At 37.0% G+C, this 22,495-nt stretch overlaps 1 protein-coding gene across 1 annotated transcript in view; it reads left to right on the top strand.

The window, feature by feature from the left end:
- Nucleotides 1-22,495, top strand: part of CDH2 (cadherin 2) — a 259,546-nt gene that overhangs the window by 172,360 nt on the left and 64,691 nt on the right. The window contains exons 3-7 of the mRNA XM_049900351.1: nt 7,474-7,700; nt 9,405-9,551; nt 11,654-11,809; nt 15,851-15,995; nt 19,856-20,028. Coding sequence (XP_049756308.1) covers nt 7,474-7,700; nt 9,405-9,551; nt 11,654-11,809; nt 15,851-15,995; nt 19,856-20,028 — 848 coding nt within the window. The remainder of the gene's footprint in view (nt 1-7,473; nt 7,701-9,404; nt 9,552-11,653; nt 11,810-15,850; nt 15,996-19,855; nt 20,029-22,495) is intronic.

Here is a 22,495-nt window from a genome sequence, read left to right as displayed (position 1 = left end):
ATAGTTTCGCCACGTTGACACATAAAATTACCATCACACCCTTGGACGTCTCTTTCTGTCTTTCAAATGGTTTCTGACCACTGTCATGTTTATGTTTAACTGGTTATTTTGTACATGTATTTTTGTCATAGCTCTCTTGAAAGCCTTTTTTGAAAGGGTATAAATCATAAATAAATATAATTTATAAATTATGAATAGACATTAATAGTGTGCAGGGGACATTGGTGATTCAGTGATTCTCACCTTCCATCTGGGAGAACCAGGTTCAATTCTAGGCCAGTGTGCCTCCTATGCAGCCAACATCCATCTGTCAGTAAAGGCTTGTGTGTTGCTATGATGTTGAATAGATTTCAGCAGAGCTTCCCGATTAAGAGAGACTAGGAAGAAAGACTTGGCATCTACTTCTGAAAATCATCCAGTAAAAACCCTATGGATTACAATGGTCCAGTCTGAACCAGTCATGGTGATGGCACAGGACAGGCAGCGTTTTCTTCTGTCGTTCATGGGGTCGCCATGAGTTGACAACATTTATATGGTGACAGTGGTACTATAACATAGTATTTTTTCAGTTTGCTTCCATTGACTACTAACTTTCTATGGAAAAAAAAAAACTCCTCCTGAATAAGTTTCAGTGTGTGTTTCTAAGGCAGAGGTGAATCTTGCCAAATTTGAGAAAATATTCTTAGTTGCAGCTAAGTTACGAGTGAACAGAACAATAGGCAGTGGTTAATAAATGGAATTCACATTTTACCCATTGAAATTATGAAGCTTTTTGATTTGTGTGATTTTAAAATTATAGGCATATTTAACATTGATGAAGTAGGTGACTGTGCCAGGAGCTATGTACCGTACATGTATTATTCGCACCGGAGAAGTCAGCTCCAATATTCCACCAAGGAGGGCATTTTCACTTGGCAAATGACTTAACTAGTTAAGGTGTTAATTCAACTGGTTGAGCATCAAAAAGAATTGTGTAATATGAAACATTTCTTTAAACTTTAAAAAGGCTGCAGATTTTGTTTATTTTAATATTAGAGCAAATGAGAATTAGCATTTATTTTAAGTATGCAGAAAAATTTAATAACAGATATATTAAACCAATTCATATTGTTTATAGCTTAAGAGCAAGGGTAGTAGAAAAACTAATTGACGTAAAATAACTGATGTTTATGCAGTATTCTCCAAAGCGTTTTCTCTAGTGTCAGACTCCCTGAGGCCTATCACTTCTCGTTCATAGGACTTGCAGTGACCCTTTGTAGGAAAAAGGCAATTTTTTTTCCTCTTTGCAAATGCATTTTTTTCAAAGACCCCCTTCCTTCCTTCCTTGCATGGCTCTGACACCTGTACTTATAGGGGGAGCTGAGTACCACAGTCACAGAGAGTATGAATTCATCTCTTTTTCCTGCCACAAGGGGCCCTGGTGACACAGTGGTTATGGGTTTGAGTGCTAACCAAAGGGTTGGCAGTTTGAATCTACTAGCTGCTCCTTGGAAACCCTGCAGGACAGTTCTACTGTGTCCTATAGGGTTGCTATGAATCAAAATCGACTCGATGGCAAAGGGTTTTTGCCTGCCACAAGCCCTCACCCCATTTTAAGGGGATCTAGCTACTCCCCCCTTGTTGCTCATCTAGGGTGTACTCCAATTCAAAAATTACTTTTTAATATGCTAGGTATCTGGGTGGCACAAAATGGTTTGTGCTTATCTAACCTAAAGGTCAGTGGTTCAGACCCACTCAGTGGGGCTGCAGAAGAAAGGCCTGGTGACCTGCTTCCATAAAGATTGTAACCAAGAAAATCCTGTGGGGCAGGCTACTCTGTAACACAAGGGTTCACCATGAGTCTGAATTGACTCCACAGCAACTAGTTGGCTTTTTGTTTGTTTTTCATTATGCTGGTCACTGTGGTACTCTCATAGACATTGTCAGGCTTCTTTGTCATTTCTTTCATTGTTTATTAAAGTTTTGGGTTTTAATAACTTGAGAGCCGTGAGTTTAAGTTCTTTTGCTCTTTGTAGGTGAGAGAATGACTAGCTAGAAGTCAAAGAGCCAGGGGTATAGATGTTGAATATGCTGATTATTAAGAAGTCAAATAGGGCTCTCTGAGTCTTCTTTTCTCTAACGTAAAATAGGAATAAGTTCAGGAGGCTATTGTTAGGTTAGAGTATATAATGTAATCTGAGTTATTCAATGTCTGTTATTCAGTAAATATTAATTCCTTTTCTCCCCATACCTATAATCTAATAACCAAAACCCATTTCTGTCAAGCCGATTCCGACTCATTGCAACCCTGTAGGGTAGAGTAGAACTGCCCCATAGGGTTTCCAAGGAGTGCCTGTTGGATTCAGACTGCCAGCCTTCTGGTTAGCAGCTGTAGCTCTTTAACCACTATGCCACCAGGGTTTCCTGACCTAATGTAAGGTCAAATGATGGGAAGTCTTCCATTGATTGTTTTTTTAATAATACTTTATTGTCTTTTTGGTGAAAGTTTACACAATAAGTTAGGTTCCCATTTGACTATTTCCACACAAATTGTTCAGTTACATTTATCACAGTGTGCCAACATTCTCTTTAATTGTGTTCTGTTTGTTCCATTTCCAGTACTCTAGCTTCCCTACCCCTTATCTTCTCATCTTTACTTTTGAGTAATTGTTTACTTCTTGGTCCCATACAGATGATTTTTAAGTAGAGCACTGATCTTACGGGTAATATCATTTATTTTATGCACTCTGCTACTTTGCTAAAAAGTGATCTCAGGGGATAGACTCGGTTATAGACTTAAAGACTGTCACAGGGTGATAGTCTCAGGGAGTCCTCTGTTCTCTATTGTTCCAGTTTGTCTGCCTTTTTTTTTTTTTTTTTTAATTTGAGTTCTCCACATTTTTCTCCTAGCCTACCTGGGACCATCTATTGTGACCCTGGTCAGAACGGTTAGTGGTGGTAGCTGGACACCATCTAGTTCTTCTGGTCCCAAGGTAGATGACGTCATGGCTCTTACAGACTTGTTTCTTCTCTGAGCTTTTGATTACCTTCTTAACTGCTTTGCTCCCGGTAAGCAGAGACCAGTAGTTGGGTCTTAGATGGCTGCTCACAAGCTTTCAAGACCCGAAGGTTACTCATCTCACTAGGATGCAAAACATGATTTTTTTGAACTATGTTATGATCCCACAGGTGCGCCTCGGAAACCCTATGGGGCAGTTCTGGTCTGTTCCATAGGGTCACTATGAGTCAGAATTGACTCGACGGCAACGGGTTCGGTTTTTGGTTTCTTGGTATGTTATGCCAGTTGACCTATTTGTCCCATGGAGGTTTCCTGTTTTTTTGTTTGTTTGTTTGTTACTGAATGTTGCTGGACAAATTTTCTTTCCAGCTTGTTTTCTAGTTTGTTGAAAAATTGTAGGATATTAATCTGTCCAGTCAGCCCACAAATATTTAATGAACATTTACTGGTTAGTTACCATTGAGTTGGTTCTGACTCATGGCAGTCCCATGTACAGCAGAACAAAATGTTGTCCAGTCCTGCTGCATTTTCATGTGCGTTTGTATCCTCAAGTTCATTGATGCGGCACTGTGTATTTTGAGTGCCTTCCAACCTGGGGGCTCATTGCCCAGCACCATACCAGGTACTATCGTGATCCATAGGGTTTTCACTTACTGTCCCTATCACTGCTTAGAGAGAAAGGCTTGGTGATCTACTTCTGAAAATCAACCAGTGAAAACCCTATGGATCACAGTGGTCCAGTCTACAACTGATTATGGGGAGGGTGCAGGACTGGGTGGCATTTCCTTCTATTGTCTATTGGGTCACCATGAGTCAGGCCAACTCCATGGCAGCTAACAGGCAGGTAACAGCAACATCACTTCTAGGTGTCATAGGAAACAAAAGAACCAGGACTGCCAGGAAACAAAGATGAGTTTACAGCCTGCTTAGGGACAAAAACCCTAATCACGTGGAACAATTAATGCTAATATGCATGAAGTAAACAGGAAATGCAAGAACAAATACAAATAAAAATAGAAAATTTAGAGATGTCCCATAAGAGAGCATAGGCTAGCATCTTGCAAAGTGCGCAGAGTGGACCTTTGGGAGTCTGAACTATGGCTTGGCTCATGAGCTGTGGCATGGAGATTAGGAGGGCATCCACAGAAAGGAAAGAGCGTGCAGTGTGGGCAGCAGCGTGGTGGGAGGAAGATGGAGAAACCTGCCAGGCTGGACGGTATATCTTAGAAAATGAATGGAAGTGAAACCAAGACACCAAGTGGACTAAGAATTAAGACTTCATCCTAAGCTACGTTAAAAAGTTTACGTATAATATTACAGGATAGTAAAGGAGGGAGGAGAAAATCACGACAGGTTTCATCTGGCAGTGGTACCTGATGACCTGAAATAGGGGAGAGACAACTATAGTAACCCAGGTGGGAACCAGTGAAGGTTACTGCTAGAATGGTAAAAGTTAAAAGTCTATACTTTTCTGATCCAGATTATATATTTTCAAGTGTCATGAATTCATTTTTGTGATATAAAAAGATATTTTTATACAAAAAGATGATTAAAACTTCTTACTCTGATGTCTCAGCAGGATTCCAGAAAAAGTTTCACTTTTTATTTTGTTGTCTCTTTTTTTTTATTTAGTAAGGATAAGAGGTAGATGGCATTGTTCTGTAGAAAAGACGTTGATGTTTCACTTCTAAATTGCATGGCACGTAGATGGGGTAACTAAGATACAACATTCTTTGGGATGCTGCTACTCCAAAGACAAATATTTTGGTTTAACATAACCCAGTCTGAGAACATAATCTAGTTTGAGGAACAAATTTTATTTTTATTTTGAAATGTTAGAAATATGAAAGATGATATATGAGATCATGTGGAAAATAATATATTCAGTAGTTAAAATATTTTTTCTATCAAGGATTTTATGGTTACTAAGGGAAATAAAAGGAGCCCTGGTGATGCAATGATTAAGCACTCGGCTGCTCACTGAAAGGCTGGCAGTTCAAACCCACCCAGTGGCTCCATGGGAGAAAAGACCTGTCAATCTGTTTCCATAAAGATTACAACCTTGCAAACACTATGGAACAATTCTACTGTGTCCTTTAGGGTCGCTGTGAGTCGGAATCAATTGGACGGCAACAGGTTTGGTTTTGGAAGCGAAATGAGCATACATATTACTTGGCTGTGATCTTGTACACATCTCAGTGATTTTGTAGTAATGAAAGCAAAAGAACTGTCATCAGTCCATGTGTGGGATGTAGAGGTTCTTAAAAACTTAGATCCTTGAGAAATGTAAAAGGTGTGTATGATTGTATTTTGCAGTATGCACCAAATAATTGCAGTCCAAAATATATCCTGTGTATTGTGGTCAGAACATGACGTCAGAACTTTACAGGAACAAGAAATTACTTCTTGTATTTGGTTCCTTTACATGCTGTGTCCATAGAATTTTTCATCAAAAAGACAAAAATAAGGATTTCAAAGTAAATAATCTTTCTTAGAGAGTATTTTATTTTGGCTAGAATATGTCTAGCTCTATATTCTTAAGTGTGTAGTTTAACATTATTTTGTTATTTGGTGAGACATAAGCTGTGATTGACATCACTTTTAAGACAACATTAATATTTTTGAAATTTAAATCATTGCATTTAAGATACAGATAATTCAGATACTGATATCTTTTTGATTCTTTTATAAGAGTGAAGGTTATTTTTAATTGAAAATTTATTTTGAGATACACATTTGAAAATATATAAAATTGATACTGCTTGATAGACTAAAAGCAGTATGAGGATTAGATATTGCCAATCATTAATGATGTCTCCTACTTCTAGAGCATAGTGGGTGTTTAACATTAATAACTATTTGTCTTAGGCACCTAGTGCTGTTGTAACAGAAATACCACAAGTGGATGGCTTTAACAAAGAGAAATTTATTTTCTCACAGTCTACTAGGCTAGAAGTCCAAATCAGGGTGTCAGCTCCAGGGTAAGCTTTCTCTGTTGGCTCTGGAGGAAGGTCTTTCTCGTCAATCTTCCCCTGATTGAAGAGCTCCTTAGGTGCAGGGATCCTAGGACCAAAGGACTCTCTCTGCTCCTGGCACTGCTTTCTTGGTGGTATGAGGTCCCCAACTCTCTGCTTGCTTCCCGCTTCCCTTTCCTTTTTATCCTTTGAGAGAGAAAAGGTGGTGCAGGCCACACCCCAGGGAAATTCCCTTTACATTGGATCAGGGATGTGTCCTGGTAAGGGTGTTACAACCCCACCCTAATCCTCTTTAACATAAAATTACTATCACAAAATGGAGGACAACCACAGAATACTGGGAATCATGGCCTAACCAAGTTAATGCACAAATTTTGGGGGGAACATAATTCAATCAATGACAGTATTATCCATTTCTACCTGTAAGCATTTATTCGAGAATTATATATTGAGACTATGTGCCAAAAATGTGAAGATAACTAAGAATATTTGCCCTTAAATACATCTCCCAGGTTCAGGCATGTCGTGAAAGGGTGGTATTACATGAAGCCCAAGGTCAAGGACGTTTTTCCTACCTTTGCTAATTTTGGAGAGGAGACCTAAAGGATAAGTAGGAATTTGTCAGGGAGTGGAAGCAGTATCGGTGGAAGGTGATGTTGTTTGGTGCCTTCGAGTTGGTTCCGCCTCTTAACAACCCCATGTACAACAGAGCAAAACACTGTCCAGTCCTGTACCATCCTCACAATTGCTACTATGTCTGAACTGGTTGTTGCAGCCACGATGTCAGTCCATCTCATTGAGAGTCTTCCTCTTTTTCGCTGACCTTCTACTCATACAGTGTAACTCAAACTCATATAATGAAAGGTATGAGAGTGAACTCAACTATGCCAAGTGCCCAGTATCTAGGGAAATGCAAAAGGAAAAGGAAGGCTTTGGAACAGGAGATACTGGAGAATACCTCAAGCTACACTCTAGTATTCTGTAATATGAAAATTCCCTTAATGATATAAAATAAAAACTTCACTATTTGATGTTACTAAGTTTTATTCTTTCAGCTGTTGTTAGTTGCCATTGAGTTGGCTCTGACTCACGGTGACTTTATGTATAACTGAAGGAAATAGTGCCTGGTTGTGCGCCATCTTAATGCTCATTGGTATGTTTGAGTCCATTGTTGTGGTAATTGTGTCAGTCCATCTCACTGGGAATTTCTCCCATTTTCTCTGGACCTCTACGTAACCAAACATGAAGTCCTTTTCTAGATATTGGTTTTTCCGTTGACATGTCCAAAGTGAGCTGAAGTCTCATCATTTTTGCTTCTAAGGCACATTCTGATCATATTCCTTCTAAGACTGATTTTTTGGGGTTTTTTGGCTCAATAGAGCTGATCAACATTATAATAAATAGAGAGAAATTCAGTCCTTTAACCTCAGTGTGTTGTATGAGTAGATGTTAGTTGTTTTTATAGTATAATTCGATTCACGTGCTTTTTTTCTTTTACAGTGAAGTTTAGCAACTGTAATGGAAAAAGAAAAGTACAGTATGAAAGCAGTGAACCAGCAGATTTCCAGGTGGATGAAGACGGCATGGTGTATGCAGTGAGAAGCTTTCCACTCTCTTCTGAGCAGGCCAAGTTCCTGATATATGCCCAAGACAGAGAAACTCAGGAAAAGTGGCAAGTGGCAGTAAAATTGAGCCTCAAGCCAACGTTGATTGAGGAGTCAGTGAAGGTATAGTATCCAAAATGACTCTGGCGCTGATATTATACAATCTGAACTAAGTGTATTGTCTGTTTTACACCACATTCATGGATGGCCGACAATTGCATGTTTATCAACCTCAGTCACTTTAATTGTATTTTGTTATGTTTTTGATCTTAGAAGATACTTAGCCTGACTGGGTTTTAAGCAACCAGAAATTGTATTTGAAATGTTTGTTTGTACTTCGAGATTTATAACTTAATTTAAATTGGTAGTTTCTTTGTTTTAAATTCCTTCAAAGCTTTACAAGCTGTTAAATATAAACACAAAATAAACAGTACGTTGCAAGATGTCATCAGTCAAATTTATTGGATGGAAAGTACAGATTTACAGTCGTAACAGGAAAGCTTTTCTGGCAAAGAGTATTGGCTTTTGTCTTGTCCCTTAATAATCAAATTGGGGCGTATGAATTATTTATACTACCACCGTGACTTTTAGGAATGACATACTCCCTCTGGTGGAAGCCGCTGTGTGTCAAGATAAAATTAATAATGTATGTTTCCAACGGAGTACAAAAAACAGCTCTGTAAAATTCACCAAATGTTTACTGAGCACTTACTTTGTATATGCCACTGTGTTAGGAACTTTAAACAAAATACGGTTACTGCTTCACTAGACTTATGACATTATTTTCTTAATATTCTAGTTCTTTTTTTTTTTTTTTTGAGTTATTTCAAAACAAATAAGATAGGGCATAGCCCTGTGTTCTGAAATTCATGATTTTATGAACTCTGCCTATTCCATTTTGTATATTAATTGTAGAGACAGAAATACATATATTCTTTTTTGATGTTTAATGTCTATGTGATGTGCACCTATCAAATATGAATAAATATTTCAGAGGAAAATGGATTATTTTTTTCTTGTACCAGTGTTAGGGTTTCATGAGGTAACTTTTCATTTGTTAATATATGAACTGTTAAGGGGAATCATGTCATTTGAACAATTGAAAGTAAGAAACTAGTTAACTAATGGAGTGGAAAGAAGTTTTTGTTGCTGCTGTTGATTTGCTGTGTTCCAGCAAACTGGCTTGGGTATTTGCACTGAAGCAGCAAGGCTAACAGCTAAAATGTCTACAGATACAGGAAGAAACAGAAGAAAGTGTTGACATGCAGCAGAGATTAATACCCAGTGTGCAAAGTGGGTCATCTACAGCATCCATCATGGCTGACATAGGTTTAGAATAATTACAGCATTAATTCTGTGGGATTTAATAGGGTCATAAATATTTGAGACATTCCTTACCAGTATGTATTAAACTTCCCTTGAAATTCAAATTATATTTTAACACATCGAGATCCAAATTTAATGTACAGTAGCACATTACCTGAACTGTGGCTTAAACTATTGAGAAATATATAAAAGGGTACTATTACATTTTGCTCAATATTAACTACCATCAAAAATTGTTTATAGAAACTGCAAATAGTTTACATAGCTGAGCCACAGAATAAATTGTTTGGCATTCAATTTTTCAATGAACAGCATAACCCCAAAATTTTATGGCATATTCTTCTGTTTCAATGGGGGGATAAGGTAAAGGGCTCCAGACTTGCTTTCTTGTTCATGAGGAACCCTGATTGCTCCATGTTCCGCCATCCATTAATGTTGATGTACTTTCAGAAAACGTTTCTCCTAGTACTCATCAATGTCCTGTTGTATTTTAACGCAAAGGGATCTCAAGAAATTGAAGAAATACTTTTCCCAAGACAATTCACTAAGCACAACGGCTACCTACAAAGACAGAAGAGAGACTGGGTCATCCCTCCAATCAACTTGCCAGAAAACTCCAGAGGCCCTTTTCCTCAAGAGCTTGTCAGGGTAGGGTGTACCATTTGAATTGTCTTCACAGCATGTGGCAAGTGTATGTTAGAAATGTTTTTATCTATTTTCGTACAAAGGAAAGTTTATGATATATCCAAAAACCAAAACCAAACCCACTGCCATTGAGTCGATTCCGACTCATAGCGACCCTATAGGACAGAGTAGAACTGCCCTGTAGAGTTTCCAAGGAGTGCCTGGTAGATTTGAACTGCCGACCTTTTGGTTAGCAGCCGTAGCACTTAACCACTACACCACCAGGTTTCCTTATGACATATATATACTACATATATATATATGTAGTATACATGTATATATATACTACAAAAGATTACTTTTATATAGGTGGAATTTCTCCAGTGTTATAAACAGCTTTCTTCTCTTTGGTTCATTCTCTGTTGTATTATTTACGTGTAGAGCTGTCCCTAAGTCCTGTACACTTTATGGATGATAAAGCTTGTTCACTGTGTGAATACACATCCCTGACTCCAACATACGCATCTGCCTCTGTACCAAAGCCACACTCACCATGCACACTCCCAAGCTTCCTGGTCTGAGAGTTGGACTCTCCATGATGACCTCTGCTCTCTACCAATATAGCTTTTGGGCCAAAAAATATATGTATAATAAAGGGCTGACCATTGCTAAAAATGGCAGCACCAAATGCTTTTGAGAGTTTTTGAAAAAAAAAAAAAAAAACCTGGGCTGCTATTAATAGTCTCTAAAAAAAAAAAAAAAAAATTTTTTTTTTTTTTTTAGGGCAGCGCAAAAACATAGGCTTTCAAACCTGAGAGGTAGAGCGCTTCAGTTACTGTACTTCAAGTGCATACCATCAGATGTAGAGGAAAAAAATTACAGATAGTGTAACGTTTTTAGTACAATTAACAACACATTATTTACTACAAAAGAAAAAGAAGACAAAGTCATTGTATTTCTGTTTATTAACATGTCAATGTTTCTGTGTATGATTAATTTAGTATTCCATCACATACTTAAAGGAAAGCTCTGATTTTTTAAAATAAATCACTTATTTGTATTTATTTTCTGTTCCAACGCATATTATAATTGAATTTAGTGGTGAATACAGCCCTCCCAAATACAGGTGTTTTCTACTTTTCTGCATTAATGGAGAATGAGGAAAACAATTTTGTCTCAACTTAAAAAAAATAAACTGAATTCTGTGAATGGATTACGTGCATTTATCTAATGCGTAAAGATCTCCTATTATCACTTCCAAACAGTATTGCTCAGTCTGTGCTTTCTCTGGGCCTTCCTTCTTTCTTCCTTTTTTTTCTATAGCCTGGTGTGCCTCCTAAAACTGCTCATTTGTACACTTAATTTTTCTGGAAGTAGTTGTATTTGGAGAAGAAGGCAGTGAGTCTATAATGAGTATAATTTTTGAAAGCATAAAAATATATTTTAAGATCATTTCTTGTATGTTTTGTTATTAATAAATAATTTTGGTAGTGTTGCCTTGAAATGATACGGAAAGCTTTCAGTGAATAATGTTAGTACAAAGCAAACAGAGAAATCTGACTTCCAGGCACAATCATAATGTGAGAGGATATTTCCCATTGTGCATAAAACCCGAAACCAAACCTGTTGCTGTCAAGTCAGTTCCAACTCACAGCAACCCTATAGCTATTTCCTATCATAATTTTTGTGGAAAGGTAACCACTTTCATTTTAATTAAATTGGACACCTGTTACTGTGTTTTAATAGTTTAACCTAGAAACTCCGCGGATCCAGTTTGATGCCTTTTAAAAACTGGCGTTCCTTAATTTTGACTTTTTGCGCTGCTTCTAGTGAGTGTTCTTTTAGTTGTTGGACTTTTTGGACTGCTCCTAATGAGTGTGCTTTTAGTTGTTAACGTTGTCCTAGTCTTTCTGATGATAAGTGACATCTCTTTTTGAAACCTATCACCAAGAAACAAAGACGAGGAACAGGTGCTGGTGAGCGTTTCAGTAGTACGCCTGTGTTCTGGGAAGAGATGGTCTAAGTTTGTAACAGAGAAAAGGCACGAGCTGTGATATGCCCTGCCTCTGATAATGAGCTCATTTAGTGTCTCGTTGGTCTAATGCGATTGTCTCCTTGATCCTCAGATCAGGTCCGATAGAGACAAAAACCTTTCCCTGCGGTACAGTGTAACTGGGCCGGGAGCAGACCAGCCCCCGACAGGGATCTTCATTATCAACCCCATCTCAGGTCAGCTGTCTGTGACCAAGCCTCTGGATCGGGAGCTCATAGCCCGGTTTCACGTAAGACTTCAGCCAGCTGATAATTATATGTACATTCTTCTGAAAGTGTGCGGAATTGAACATTTGCTTCTTAATCAGTCTTACAGCCTTGATACTAAGAGTTTTAACATCAGAAATATGTGTATAGCTTTTTCTGTTTATTTTAATAGTTACATTGTTTTTATGCATTTGATGAATGGTCGTGGTAAAAACAATGCCAAAAAAGCTCAAAGCATAAAGTAAAATTGCATAAAATCTCATTACTCTTTACAAGTTGATATATACTTGCCTTCAGATATGTGTCTCCGAAACTTAAGATAACAGATTTATACAAATGGAGGCAAAACTGGTGCAGAATATATAGAGATCACAACATTTTTAATGGCTGCATAGTGTTCCGTTCAAGGTATCTGCTGTAGTATTAATAGTTTCTTATTAACAGACATTTATGTTTGCAATGTTTATCTGATCTTGCTGGCATCCTGACATTAAATAGAGTCCTAGAAAAAAGATAAGCACATTCTGATTGTCTTACTCATTGTCGGTGCTCCCTCCAAAAAGAGACAGCATTTTTGTGATATTCCTGCCAAAAAATGAGATTTCTCCTTTCCCCATGAACCCTGCCAACACTTGGTTTCATCAGTGTTTTCCAATCTGACCAATCTTTTCTTAGATACAGTTCCTATTTTTTTCTTATCTTCATTTTAATTCTCTGTTCTTTATTTTTCTTTTACTTATTAATGATTTATAACAACTTTTTGCACATTATTAATATGTTCATATTTAATATTATGTGTATATATTTGAAACGGATTTTTCCAATTTTAAAATAAGGCTGCAATGACTATTTCAAACATCAAGAACTATTTAATAGTAAAATATATATTCAGGAAAACATTTAAATTTTTTGTCTAGCCGTGCTCGCAAATTTTTCTGAAATAAGATTTCAACTGCTTTTTTTTAGTTTAATAAGAAACCTACATTGATCTTGATTACTTTTACAATTTCTACATGAACTCCAACTTTTAATGAGAGTATCTTTTTCTTTTAGAAAAAAATATATGCACATTGTAAAAACTTTTTGTGTAATACAGAAGGGTATTATTATTAAGAAAGAAAATGATTTATAATCCTGGTGCATAATAATAATCTTTTTCCTTTTTTACATTTTGGTAACTTTATGATCAAATGTTTTTCTCTCCACAGGTGTATAAATATATTCTTTTGAGATCAGAATCAGTCTGTTGTTACCAGTTTTTGTTTTTTTTTTTCACTTACCAACTCATCAGATTTGGCATGCTTTCATGTCAGTAAATAATTATTTATATTACCATTTTGTACTTCTCCAAATTATTCTGTGGAGTGAATGTAATATTACTTTATTTGACTAATTCCCTTTTCATAGTTATTTGGGTAATTTACAGCTTTTTATTTTCCTTTACCACTATAAGTAATGCTGCAGTGAACATCCTTTGTACATTTTCCCGTTATATCCGTGGAATAAATTCTTAAAACTTGAATTATTTTGATAAATACGGTGACATTATTCTCTAGAATGGTTGTATTGTTACATTTCTGACCTGTGTATATGAGTTGTATTTTCCCTGCACCATTACCAATCCCATGCATTATTTACTTACTGCCAGTATTATTTGTAAAAAAAAAAAAAAAAATGTCTTGCTGTTTTAAGTACCATAATTTGGATAGCCAATCAAAATGAATTCCCTGTGTCTGTCTTAGATGCTTTATTTTCTTTTGAACTGGTTATCCCTTTCTGTTACTAAGAACCTTTTATCTGTTGTTAGGTGCTGTGGAATTGATTTCAACTCATAGCAACCCCATGTGACAGAGTAGAACTGCCCCATAGGGTCTTCTAGGCTGTAATCCTTATGGGAGCAGATCACCAGGTCTCTTTCCCACTGAGCTGGGAGTAGGTTTGGACAGTCACCCATTAGGCTAGCAGCTGAGCACCTAACCATTGCACCACCAATGTGTTAATGCTTAATTTGTTATATATTTTCCCCTTTTGTTGTTTGTTTTTAAATTTTGTTTAGCAATTTTTACCATACTATAGCTTACAGATTTTGCACTGGAAAAATTATTTTTATTTGTTTTATCATGCACCTGACTTTCCTGGGATATTTAATAAGACCTTCCCTACTCTAAGATGCCAATCTTCCCAATTTTAACTGTTGTGTTAATTTTTTCTCATTCAAATATTTAATCTCTGTGGAATTTATCCCTGTAAAAGGAGGGAGGAAGGTAGACCCACTTTACTGTTCCTATATGGCTAGGTAGTTGTCACAACACCATGTGCAGAATTATTTTCTCATTGATTTATTATCTACATTTAGTCATTAAAAACTTTTTGTCACACATGTGTTTGTTTCTAGACTCTTGTTTTGCCCATTAATGTATTTGTTGGATTTTTGCACTTGTACAACACTTGAAAAATTAACTGAAGCTTTTGAAAATTACTGAAATATGTTTAGATATTTGGGTAAGGTGAGACTCCTCCAGCAGATAAGTAAGCATATGAGACATTTAAAAATATTTTAATACTGAATATGATTCAATACTCCCTCCTCCCAAAGGCCTGTATTGCTTTATTAGCCCAATATTTTAAAATCCTTGAAGGAACAGCTAATCCTAATTGCTTTCTATGTTGTTCTAAACCATAAAGAAAGAAGAAAAATTTCCTAATCTTTCACAAAGGCAACAGAGCACTAATAGGGAAACTTGATAAGTATACCACCCACACAATAGTCCAGTCTCTAATTAGACTAGCCTGTAAACCCAATTTATGAATATAAATAACATCAATACCAAAAACAAAAAACTAAATACCTCCTCTCATATAAGCTCTCACTGTCTGAATCCTGTGGTTAAAACTCAGGAATTAAATATATTCAGATAATTCCTGTAGTAAACCCCTTGGTCTCCAAACACTTGCTACTTGCACAAGAAAAGAATGATACTTAGAACAAAAGAGAATTAATTCTAGAATTTCAAGGATGGTTTAATATTAAAAAATGTATTAATGTAATGTTAGTATATTAAGGGAAAAAATTATATGAAAGAAAAAAAAGATCTCCATAGTTGATGAAAAGGCAATAATAAAATTTACCTTGTTTCATGTATTAAGTAACCACTAAATAAAAGAGGGATATATTGGTGCTTCTTTAACTTAATAAAGCATGTCCGTCAGAAAGCAATAGATAGTATGTGACTTAACTGGAAAACCATAGAAGCATCCCCACTCAGAATGACCAGTTCAATGGAACACTACACAGCCATCAAAAAAAAAAAAAAGAAATGTATCTCTGTGGGCTAGACAAAAAGATTTTGAAGATATTCTGCCAAGAGTAGCTGAATGCTTTTGTTTGTTTTTTTTAAAAAAAGGCAAAATTTCTGGAAGGCTACCCATAAAACTGAGAACTAGGGCTGGGGAGGGGAAGAACTATCTTATGTACTCACATGCTTTTAATATTTATGAATGACTTTTATAACTGGCAGGAGAGGGGAACGATCTAGTGTCAACATTCCTTATGCCCATTTAATTCTTTCTGACTTTGTTCTGTTGATTTCTGTGATTGTTCTATGTCAGTACCACATTTTTAATTACTCTTACTTTATCCTATATACTGGTTTTGCAAAAGGACTTTGGAGCTGAGTAGCAGTGGCTTTGAATCTGGGTGCTGTCTATTACCAGACAGCTCTGTGACCTTCGAAAATTACTTAGCCTTTCTGAAGCTTGGTTTTCTCATGTTAAATTGCAGGGTTTTCATTCCTCAATCTGTGCTATATATGTATTAAATGATACGAAATCCATAAAGCTTTGCGCACAATGCCTAGCATATAGTAAGTGATGGCTTTTTGCCGCTGCATCTGCTCTAATTACATGGCATTGGGCTAACTTAAATTTTGGTGGGAAAAGCAGCTTTGTTTTCAGCTTCCCTGTCCATTCTTGCTGTTTTAGTAGCATGGTGATTATATATTTTATCTTCTCTCAGGCAGATTCATGTCTCTTAAATAGTTTGTGTTTCTAATGATTTTTTGCAGTTGAGGGCACATGCAGTGGATATTAACGGAAATCAAGTGGAGAACCCCATTGACATTGTCATTAATGTTATTGATATGAATGATAATAGACCAGAGTTCTTACACCAGGTTTGGAATGGGACAGTTCCTGAGGGATCAAAGCCTGGTAAGTTTGAAGATAGTAATTCAGAGGTAACTTCAGGAAATGCAGAGTAATCCAGCACCATTACATAAGCAAGAAAAGGGGAAATCATGTAATTTTTCCCTTTCATAACAGTTGTAGGGAAAAAGAAAGGTAATTTAGGAAAGAAGTGATTGAAGAGAGAAAACAGAAAAATATCACTCACAGCTCACAAAATTTTTCCCAGCTTTGAAAAAAATAAGTAAAGTTGTGCACCGCATAACGTCCGTCCAGGCAATGTCCAACTGCGTATATGTCCGTGATCCCGTAAGGTTATAAATAGAGTTTAGAAATCCCAATTGAAGAACAGGATGTAATGGACATAACTGGGCGTAGCCGGTTGTAGCGAAGGCAACAGCTTCCTGCATGCAGCACACGTATTTCATGTCTCTTGTACACAAAGCAATTGCCCTGACAGGCGTATAATGGTTCAGTACGTATATACATTTGTCTTGATAGTCACAGTAAACGCCTGTGTTACTGGCTTATGTATGTACTGTACTTTCTATCGTTATTTTAATGTGAGCTTTCCCTACTTAAAAAGTTTACCGTATAACAGTACATGCTTTGAGTCAATAGGCAGCAGCATCCAATCTCATGTTAGCACAATGTCCAAATCACATAATGTCCCATTTCACAGATTATATCATGGACGTTAAAGTGATTCATGGCTACACTGTGTTATTTGATTCTATATGATAGAATCTATAGGACATTTTCATTCTGCTATGGTTGATGCAGCTAATACAGGTAGAGAGCAAACACCAAAAGATCAGAGGCTTTCCTGTTCATCATACTGTTCATAGCAGCAACTGAAGCACACTTGGAAAGACTTACAGATACTTGGTGATCCAGGAACCGGGTGGTAAGGCAAAAACAAAAAGGGAAGGGGCTTGGCAACAGCTGTGATTGCTGTCTTCTGGCTATACTAGATATTTACTCTATGGAGGGCCCCTGCTGACCTCATCTTTTAAGTAGTGTAATTGAAAGTGACCTGGTTCAGAACAGCAGTTGTCAAAACCCTTTTACTGTTGTAAAGTGATATTTGACCGAGATTTTAGATGCCTTGTACTGAAAACACTATAGACTTCAGTCCCAGCAGGACGGCAAGGCCGGGAAGGCCTGTTTAGTCTGAGGAACTAGTGGACAAGAAAATCAGTACATATAGAGAGTGTGTAAGTTCATGTTTGACCAGCCTACCTGAGATGATTTGGTGTGGTGGGAAATTTAATTCACTGTACACCTTCTCCTCACTATCTCCTTATCCAACATTTTGCATTGACAATAATAGTAAAAAATCTACTACCTATTTTGTGCATTAATGACGTAAATCTGGCAGTAATGAATGCTGAGGTGCTGGCTTTGATGGTTAAGGTTATATGTCAACTTGGCTGTGATTTTCAGTGGTTTGGCAGTTATGTAATGATGTGATTGGGGAGTTATGAAATGATGTAATTATCCTCCATTTTGTGATCTGATATGATCATCCTCCATTTTCATGTAACACCGATTTTTGCATAATGGCCTGGTCTTTGGAACCTAGCCATGTCACTAAGTGAGGAGGGAGTGTATTATTTTTTTGTATTGAAAAAAGCCCCCACATTTAAAATTGTTCTTCAGGTTACCTTTGTCATCTATACCATCTATGTCAATAATATATATAGTTCTCTTATGTATAAAACCACTTTACTGATCTCTGCCTTAAGTTGCTATTTTCCACTGGTCCAAGTGTGCTTCTGCACCCCCTCAGCAAAGAGGAGGGCTGGAGTGGGAGGACAGGGCTGTGCAGGAAGCTCACCATCTGTGGCTCCTTCTGAGTCACTTTTACAGGGTAGATTTCTCCAGTATTTTAAAATACTGTAAAATCAAAGCATGTTAAACATAACCTTACTGAGACACAAATATTAAACGAATATTCCAAAGATACGTAAACTTTGGGCTTTTCTGACAGGGAATTTTTTTTCTTTTTTTATAAAATCAATTTATTTTCTTTTTACCTCTGTTGTGTCAAAAGTTTTAAACAGTACTACTTCACAAAAATTGTCAAAAATAAATAAAGATCCATTTATTATCCATTTGACTATATTGTTCAGTGTAACAACAACAAAAACCAAACCTGTTGCTGTCAAGTAGACCCTATAGGATGAAGTAGAACTGCCCCATAGAGTTTCCAGGGAATGCTTGGTGGATTTGAACTGCCAGCCTTTTGGTTAGCAGCCATAGCACTTAACCATTATGCTACCGTAAGTGATGGACCTTTTTCAGTATAAGGCTCCTATAAGTGATGGACCATTCAATGATCACTAGAAGCAGAGACATCTCACGAGAATATTTCCTGTGATTGTTCTGTTAACTTTGAAAACTTCCTTCTAGGGAAGATTTGAGGATGTGATGAATCTTGAGTTAAACTCCATTGTACTCAGTAATTAAGCTCAAGATTTTGAATCATACTTTTTTTCTGTAACTATTCATTCAACAAATATTTATAGGGCATGTGCTGTGTGGAAGGCACTGTTCCAACATTATGGAGTCAGTGGGGGCAAGCTAGCTCCTGCCCTGTTGGAGCTTAAATTCTAGTGGAGGATATCAATAAAAAGCAAGAAGACAAGAAAATGCACAGTATAAGTTTAGTTGTTGATAATTGCTTTGAAAAAATCAGGGTGCGGAGATACTGCTTGCCTTGGATTTCTTAGAGGGACAAGCTCTCTGAAAAGAAATTTGAGTCTTGTGGCCAAGGCATGGTTCATTCTGGGGCAAAAGCGTATCTTGTAGACCAAACCAATCCAGTTGCTGTAGAGTTGATTCCAACTCATGGCAACCCCTTATGCGTCATAGTAGAACCACGCTCTGTAGGGTTTTCGGCGGCTTGTGATCTTTCAGAAATTGATCTCTAGGCCTTCCCTCCAAGGAGCCTCTGGGTGGACTTGAACCACCAACCTTTCAGTTAGTTAGTAGCCAGGCCCTTAAGTGTGTGCACCACCCAGGGACTTTTGTACCATCTAGAGGGAACAGCAAAGGTAAAGGCCCTAAAGTGGAACCAGACTTAGAGTGCTCGAGAGCAAGGTAGGCTAGAGATAGAAACCTCTATAATTTAGTTCTTAAAAGAAAAAGAGCCCATAGAACAAACCATCCTAAATAGTAACTACTTTTGTCTCTCCTTCTAAATTATAGTTTTTCCTGGCAAGTTTGAACTTATTTGGTGCTAATGCTTTGTAGATTTCCTTGCCAAAATATCTTACAAATTGAAGTTCCTAAGTTGGTTGCAATGTTCTTTTAATCTCCCAGCAAATAATGAACCACAATGCCAAATCCCTATTCAGTGTACCAAAACGGTAATGCCTGTCGTGGTTTCTTATGCCCTGATAAATGGAGTGTGCCTCGTTATGCACACAGCTTACTTTCAGACAGTGACCTAGGCATCGGGGAGGATCATGCTGAACATGCCATTTTAGACGTTACTGCATAACGGAAGAAAATACGGCAGAGAGAACTAGTCAGTGGCCATGAAGTATGTTTGTAACCACATCTGTGTCACTTATTATTTGCATTTTATATAAATCAAGCTCTGAAGTGATCAATTTTAAAATCACGTGGTGAATTCGCCTCCTCTGTTATGGGAAAATTGAGTCTTTATAAGTATATATGTATTTTATAATTTTCCTCTCACCATGTTTTATATTTTTTAAGTGAGTACTGTTCTTAAGCAGTGCTTTTAATCAAGTCTAAGTGATTAAATGTTTGTTATGAAAAAGTAAAAATAAGATTCATCCAAAAGGAAATACACCTTTTTTGGGAGACCCTAAAATGAAGGGTAACCATTCGTTTACCGTGTGCACTGTCTCTAGGAACATATGTGATGACTGTAACCGCCATTGATGCCGATGATCCAAACGCACTCAATGGAATGCTGAGATACAGAATCCTGTCCCAGGCGCCAAGCACCCCTTCGCCCAACATGTTTACAATCAACAATGAAACTGGTGATATTATCACAGTGGCAGCTGGACTCGATAGAGAAGTAAGCCAACCAAAAACTGTATTTCAGTTTGTTTTTAATCTTTAAGGTACGCAGTATCACGTGCACTTTATCTGCAGGTAACAATATATGCATACTATTATTCAAGTGTTAATTTTTATTTAAAAATCTGTTGCTTTTTTTTCTTAGAGAACTTCAAGTTGATTAAACTATAGATGCATACTGAATAAATCATTGCTTTTTTTTTAGTATGTTATATTTAATGTGATTATTGACTAAGTTAAGCCAATTTTATGGTATCTGATTTTCAAAATTCTTAATGTTTTCTTGAGTTTCCTTTAATTCAAGGGTTTTTTGTGTGTGTATGAGGAATTAAAAAACATGCCCAAGTAATGTGTGCATAAACTTAGGGTAATTTTATACTATTTGTATTTTCAAGAGGTTCCAAGTAACATGTCTGTGATTAGTTTGTTGTAGCCCTTGTGAATAGCCTGATTTAATTTATGAAGGAGATTATCTTCTTTAGAACTTGGCCCTGAACACTAAGATTAATCTATTTAACAAGTTTGAACGTTTGTAACTGCATTAATGCTACCAACAAGCCGTTAAAGTTATAAATGCAGACAAACATACTGGAGTAATATTTCATTGAAAGACATAAAATGTTTGAAGTTGCTAAAATATTATATAGTATCACAGTCTGAGACGGAATGAGCATTCCAGTTATTCCAGATGGATTGTCTCGCTGTGACAGGGCTCCATCCACCCTCGCTGTCCTACACTCCTCCTTGTTTTGTTCATGTGATTCCTTGTGCCAGGAAAGCCTTGCACCTTTTTCTTGATCCCCAGTCTTCCAGTTCTTCATGTTCTGATTCAAACTCTGCTTATACATTCTTTCCTAAAAACTCCAGCCCTAATAAATCTTATACATTCTTTCTCTATTCTGTTTTTGCCATTTTCTTACAGGGCTATTATTTTGGCCATCAGTAATCATTGTTTTTGTATGAATTATCAGGGTGTCAACTCATAGACACCCCTGCTTTGTAGATTTCTGACTGAGCCAGCCGTTACTGTAATGAGACCTCAGATTATGTATGTCAAAAGGAAACATTATACCTGCCATAATAAATGTTATTAACAAGGATTTAGGAATTGGTTTTTACAGTGTTTTATTTGCCTTCACTTGAATTGAATCGAAGAAAACAGCACTATTGCAATTAATTATATATACAAGATAGTGCTAGAAGCACTGCAATAAAGTAACATGAGCCAGTCACCATGATTTTATTCACAACTGAGCTGACAGTCTTACTTAGGCACTAGCTGGATGCCTTTTACCTTGTAGCTATTAACTTCCAGGTGTCAACGTTTCTTTTTCTAGGAATATTTTGGGTCAGAGATGGTGGAAATGCATTTAGTTTTTGTGGTAGTACATTTAGTTCAGTGATATTTGTAACACATAAACGTTTCTTCATCTCTTTCTTGAATGAAATACTATACTTAAATGTTGGTAAATTCAGCATGAATGCCATATTTTTTGTGAGAATACGGTGTATTTTTCATTATTCTCTCTTGAGTGCCAGGGTGGCCACATACCAAATACGGTTGTTGTTGTTGTTAGGTGCCATAGAGTCAGTTCCGATTCATAGAAATCCTATGTAGAAAAGAACGAAACACTGCCCGGTCCTGCGCCATCCTCACAGCATTGCAGCGTTTGAGCCCATTGTTGCAGCCACTGTGTCAGTCCATCTCATTGAAGGTCATCCTCTTTTTCGCTGATCTTCTCCTTTATCAAGCATAGTGTCCTTCTCCAGGGACTGGTCCCTCCTGATAACCTGTCCAAAATGCATGAGACGAAGTCTTGCCATCATCACTTCCAAGGAACACTCTGGCTGTACTTCTTCCCAGACAGATTTGTTCATTCTTCTGGCAATCCATGGTATATTCAGTATTTTTCACCAACACCATAATTCAAAGGAATCAATTCTTCTTTGGTCTTCCTTATTTATTGTCCAACTTTCGCATGCATATAAGGTGATTGAAAATACCATGGCTTGAGATGGACACACCTTAGCTCTCAAGGTAACATCTTGGCTTTTTAAAACTGTCAAGAGGTCTTTTGCAGCAAATTTGGGGAATGCAATATGTCGTTTGATTTCTTGACTGCTGGTTCCATGGGTGTCAGTTGTGGAACCAAGTAAAATAAAATTGTTGACAACTTCAGAATTTTCTCCGTGTATCATGATGTTGCTTATTGGTCCAGTTGTGAGGATTTCTGTTTTCTTTAAGTTGAAGTGTAATCCATAGTAAAGGCTATAATCTTTCATCTTCATCAGTAAGTGCTTCAAGTCCTCTTTGCTTTCAGCAAACAAGGTTTTATCATCTGCATACTGCAGGTGGTTAATGAGTCCTCCTCCAAACCTGATGCTGCTTTCTTATTCATATAGTCCAGCTTCTCTGATTATTTGCTCAACATAAAGAATGAATAAGTATGGTGAAAGGATACAAC

The sequence above is a fragment of the Elephas maximus genome, chromosome 11, assembly GCF_024166365.1.
Source record: "Elephas maximus indicus isolate mEleMax1 chromosome 11, mEleMax1 primary haplotype, whole genome shotgun sequence".
Lineage (NCBI taxonomy): Eukaryota > Metazoa > Chordata > Mammalia > Proboscidea > Elephantidae > Elephas > Elephas maximus.
This window is presented reverse-complemented; position numbering and strand designations above follow the sequence as displayed.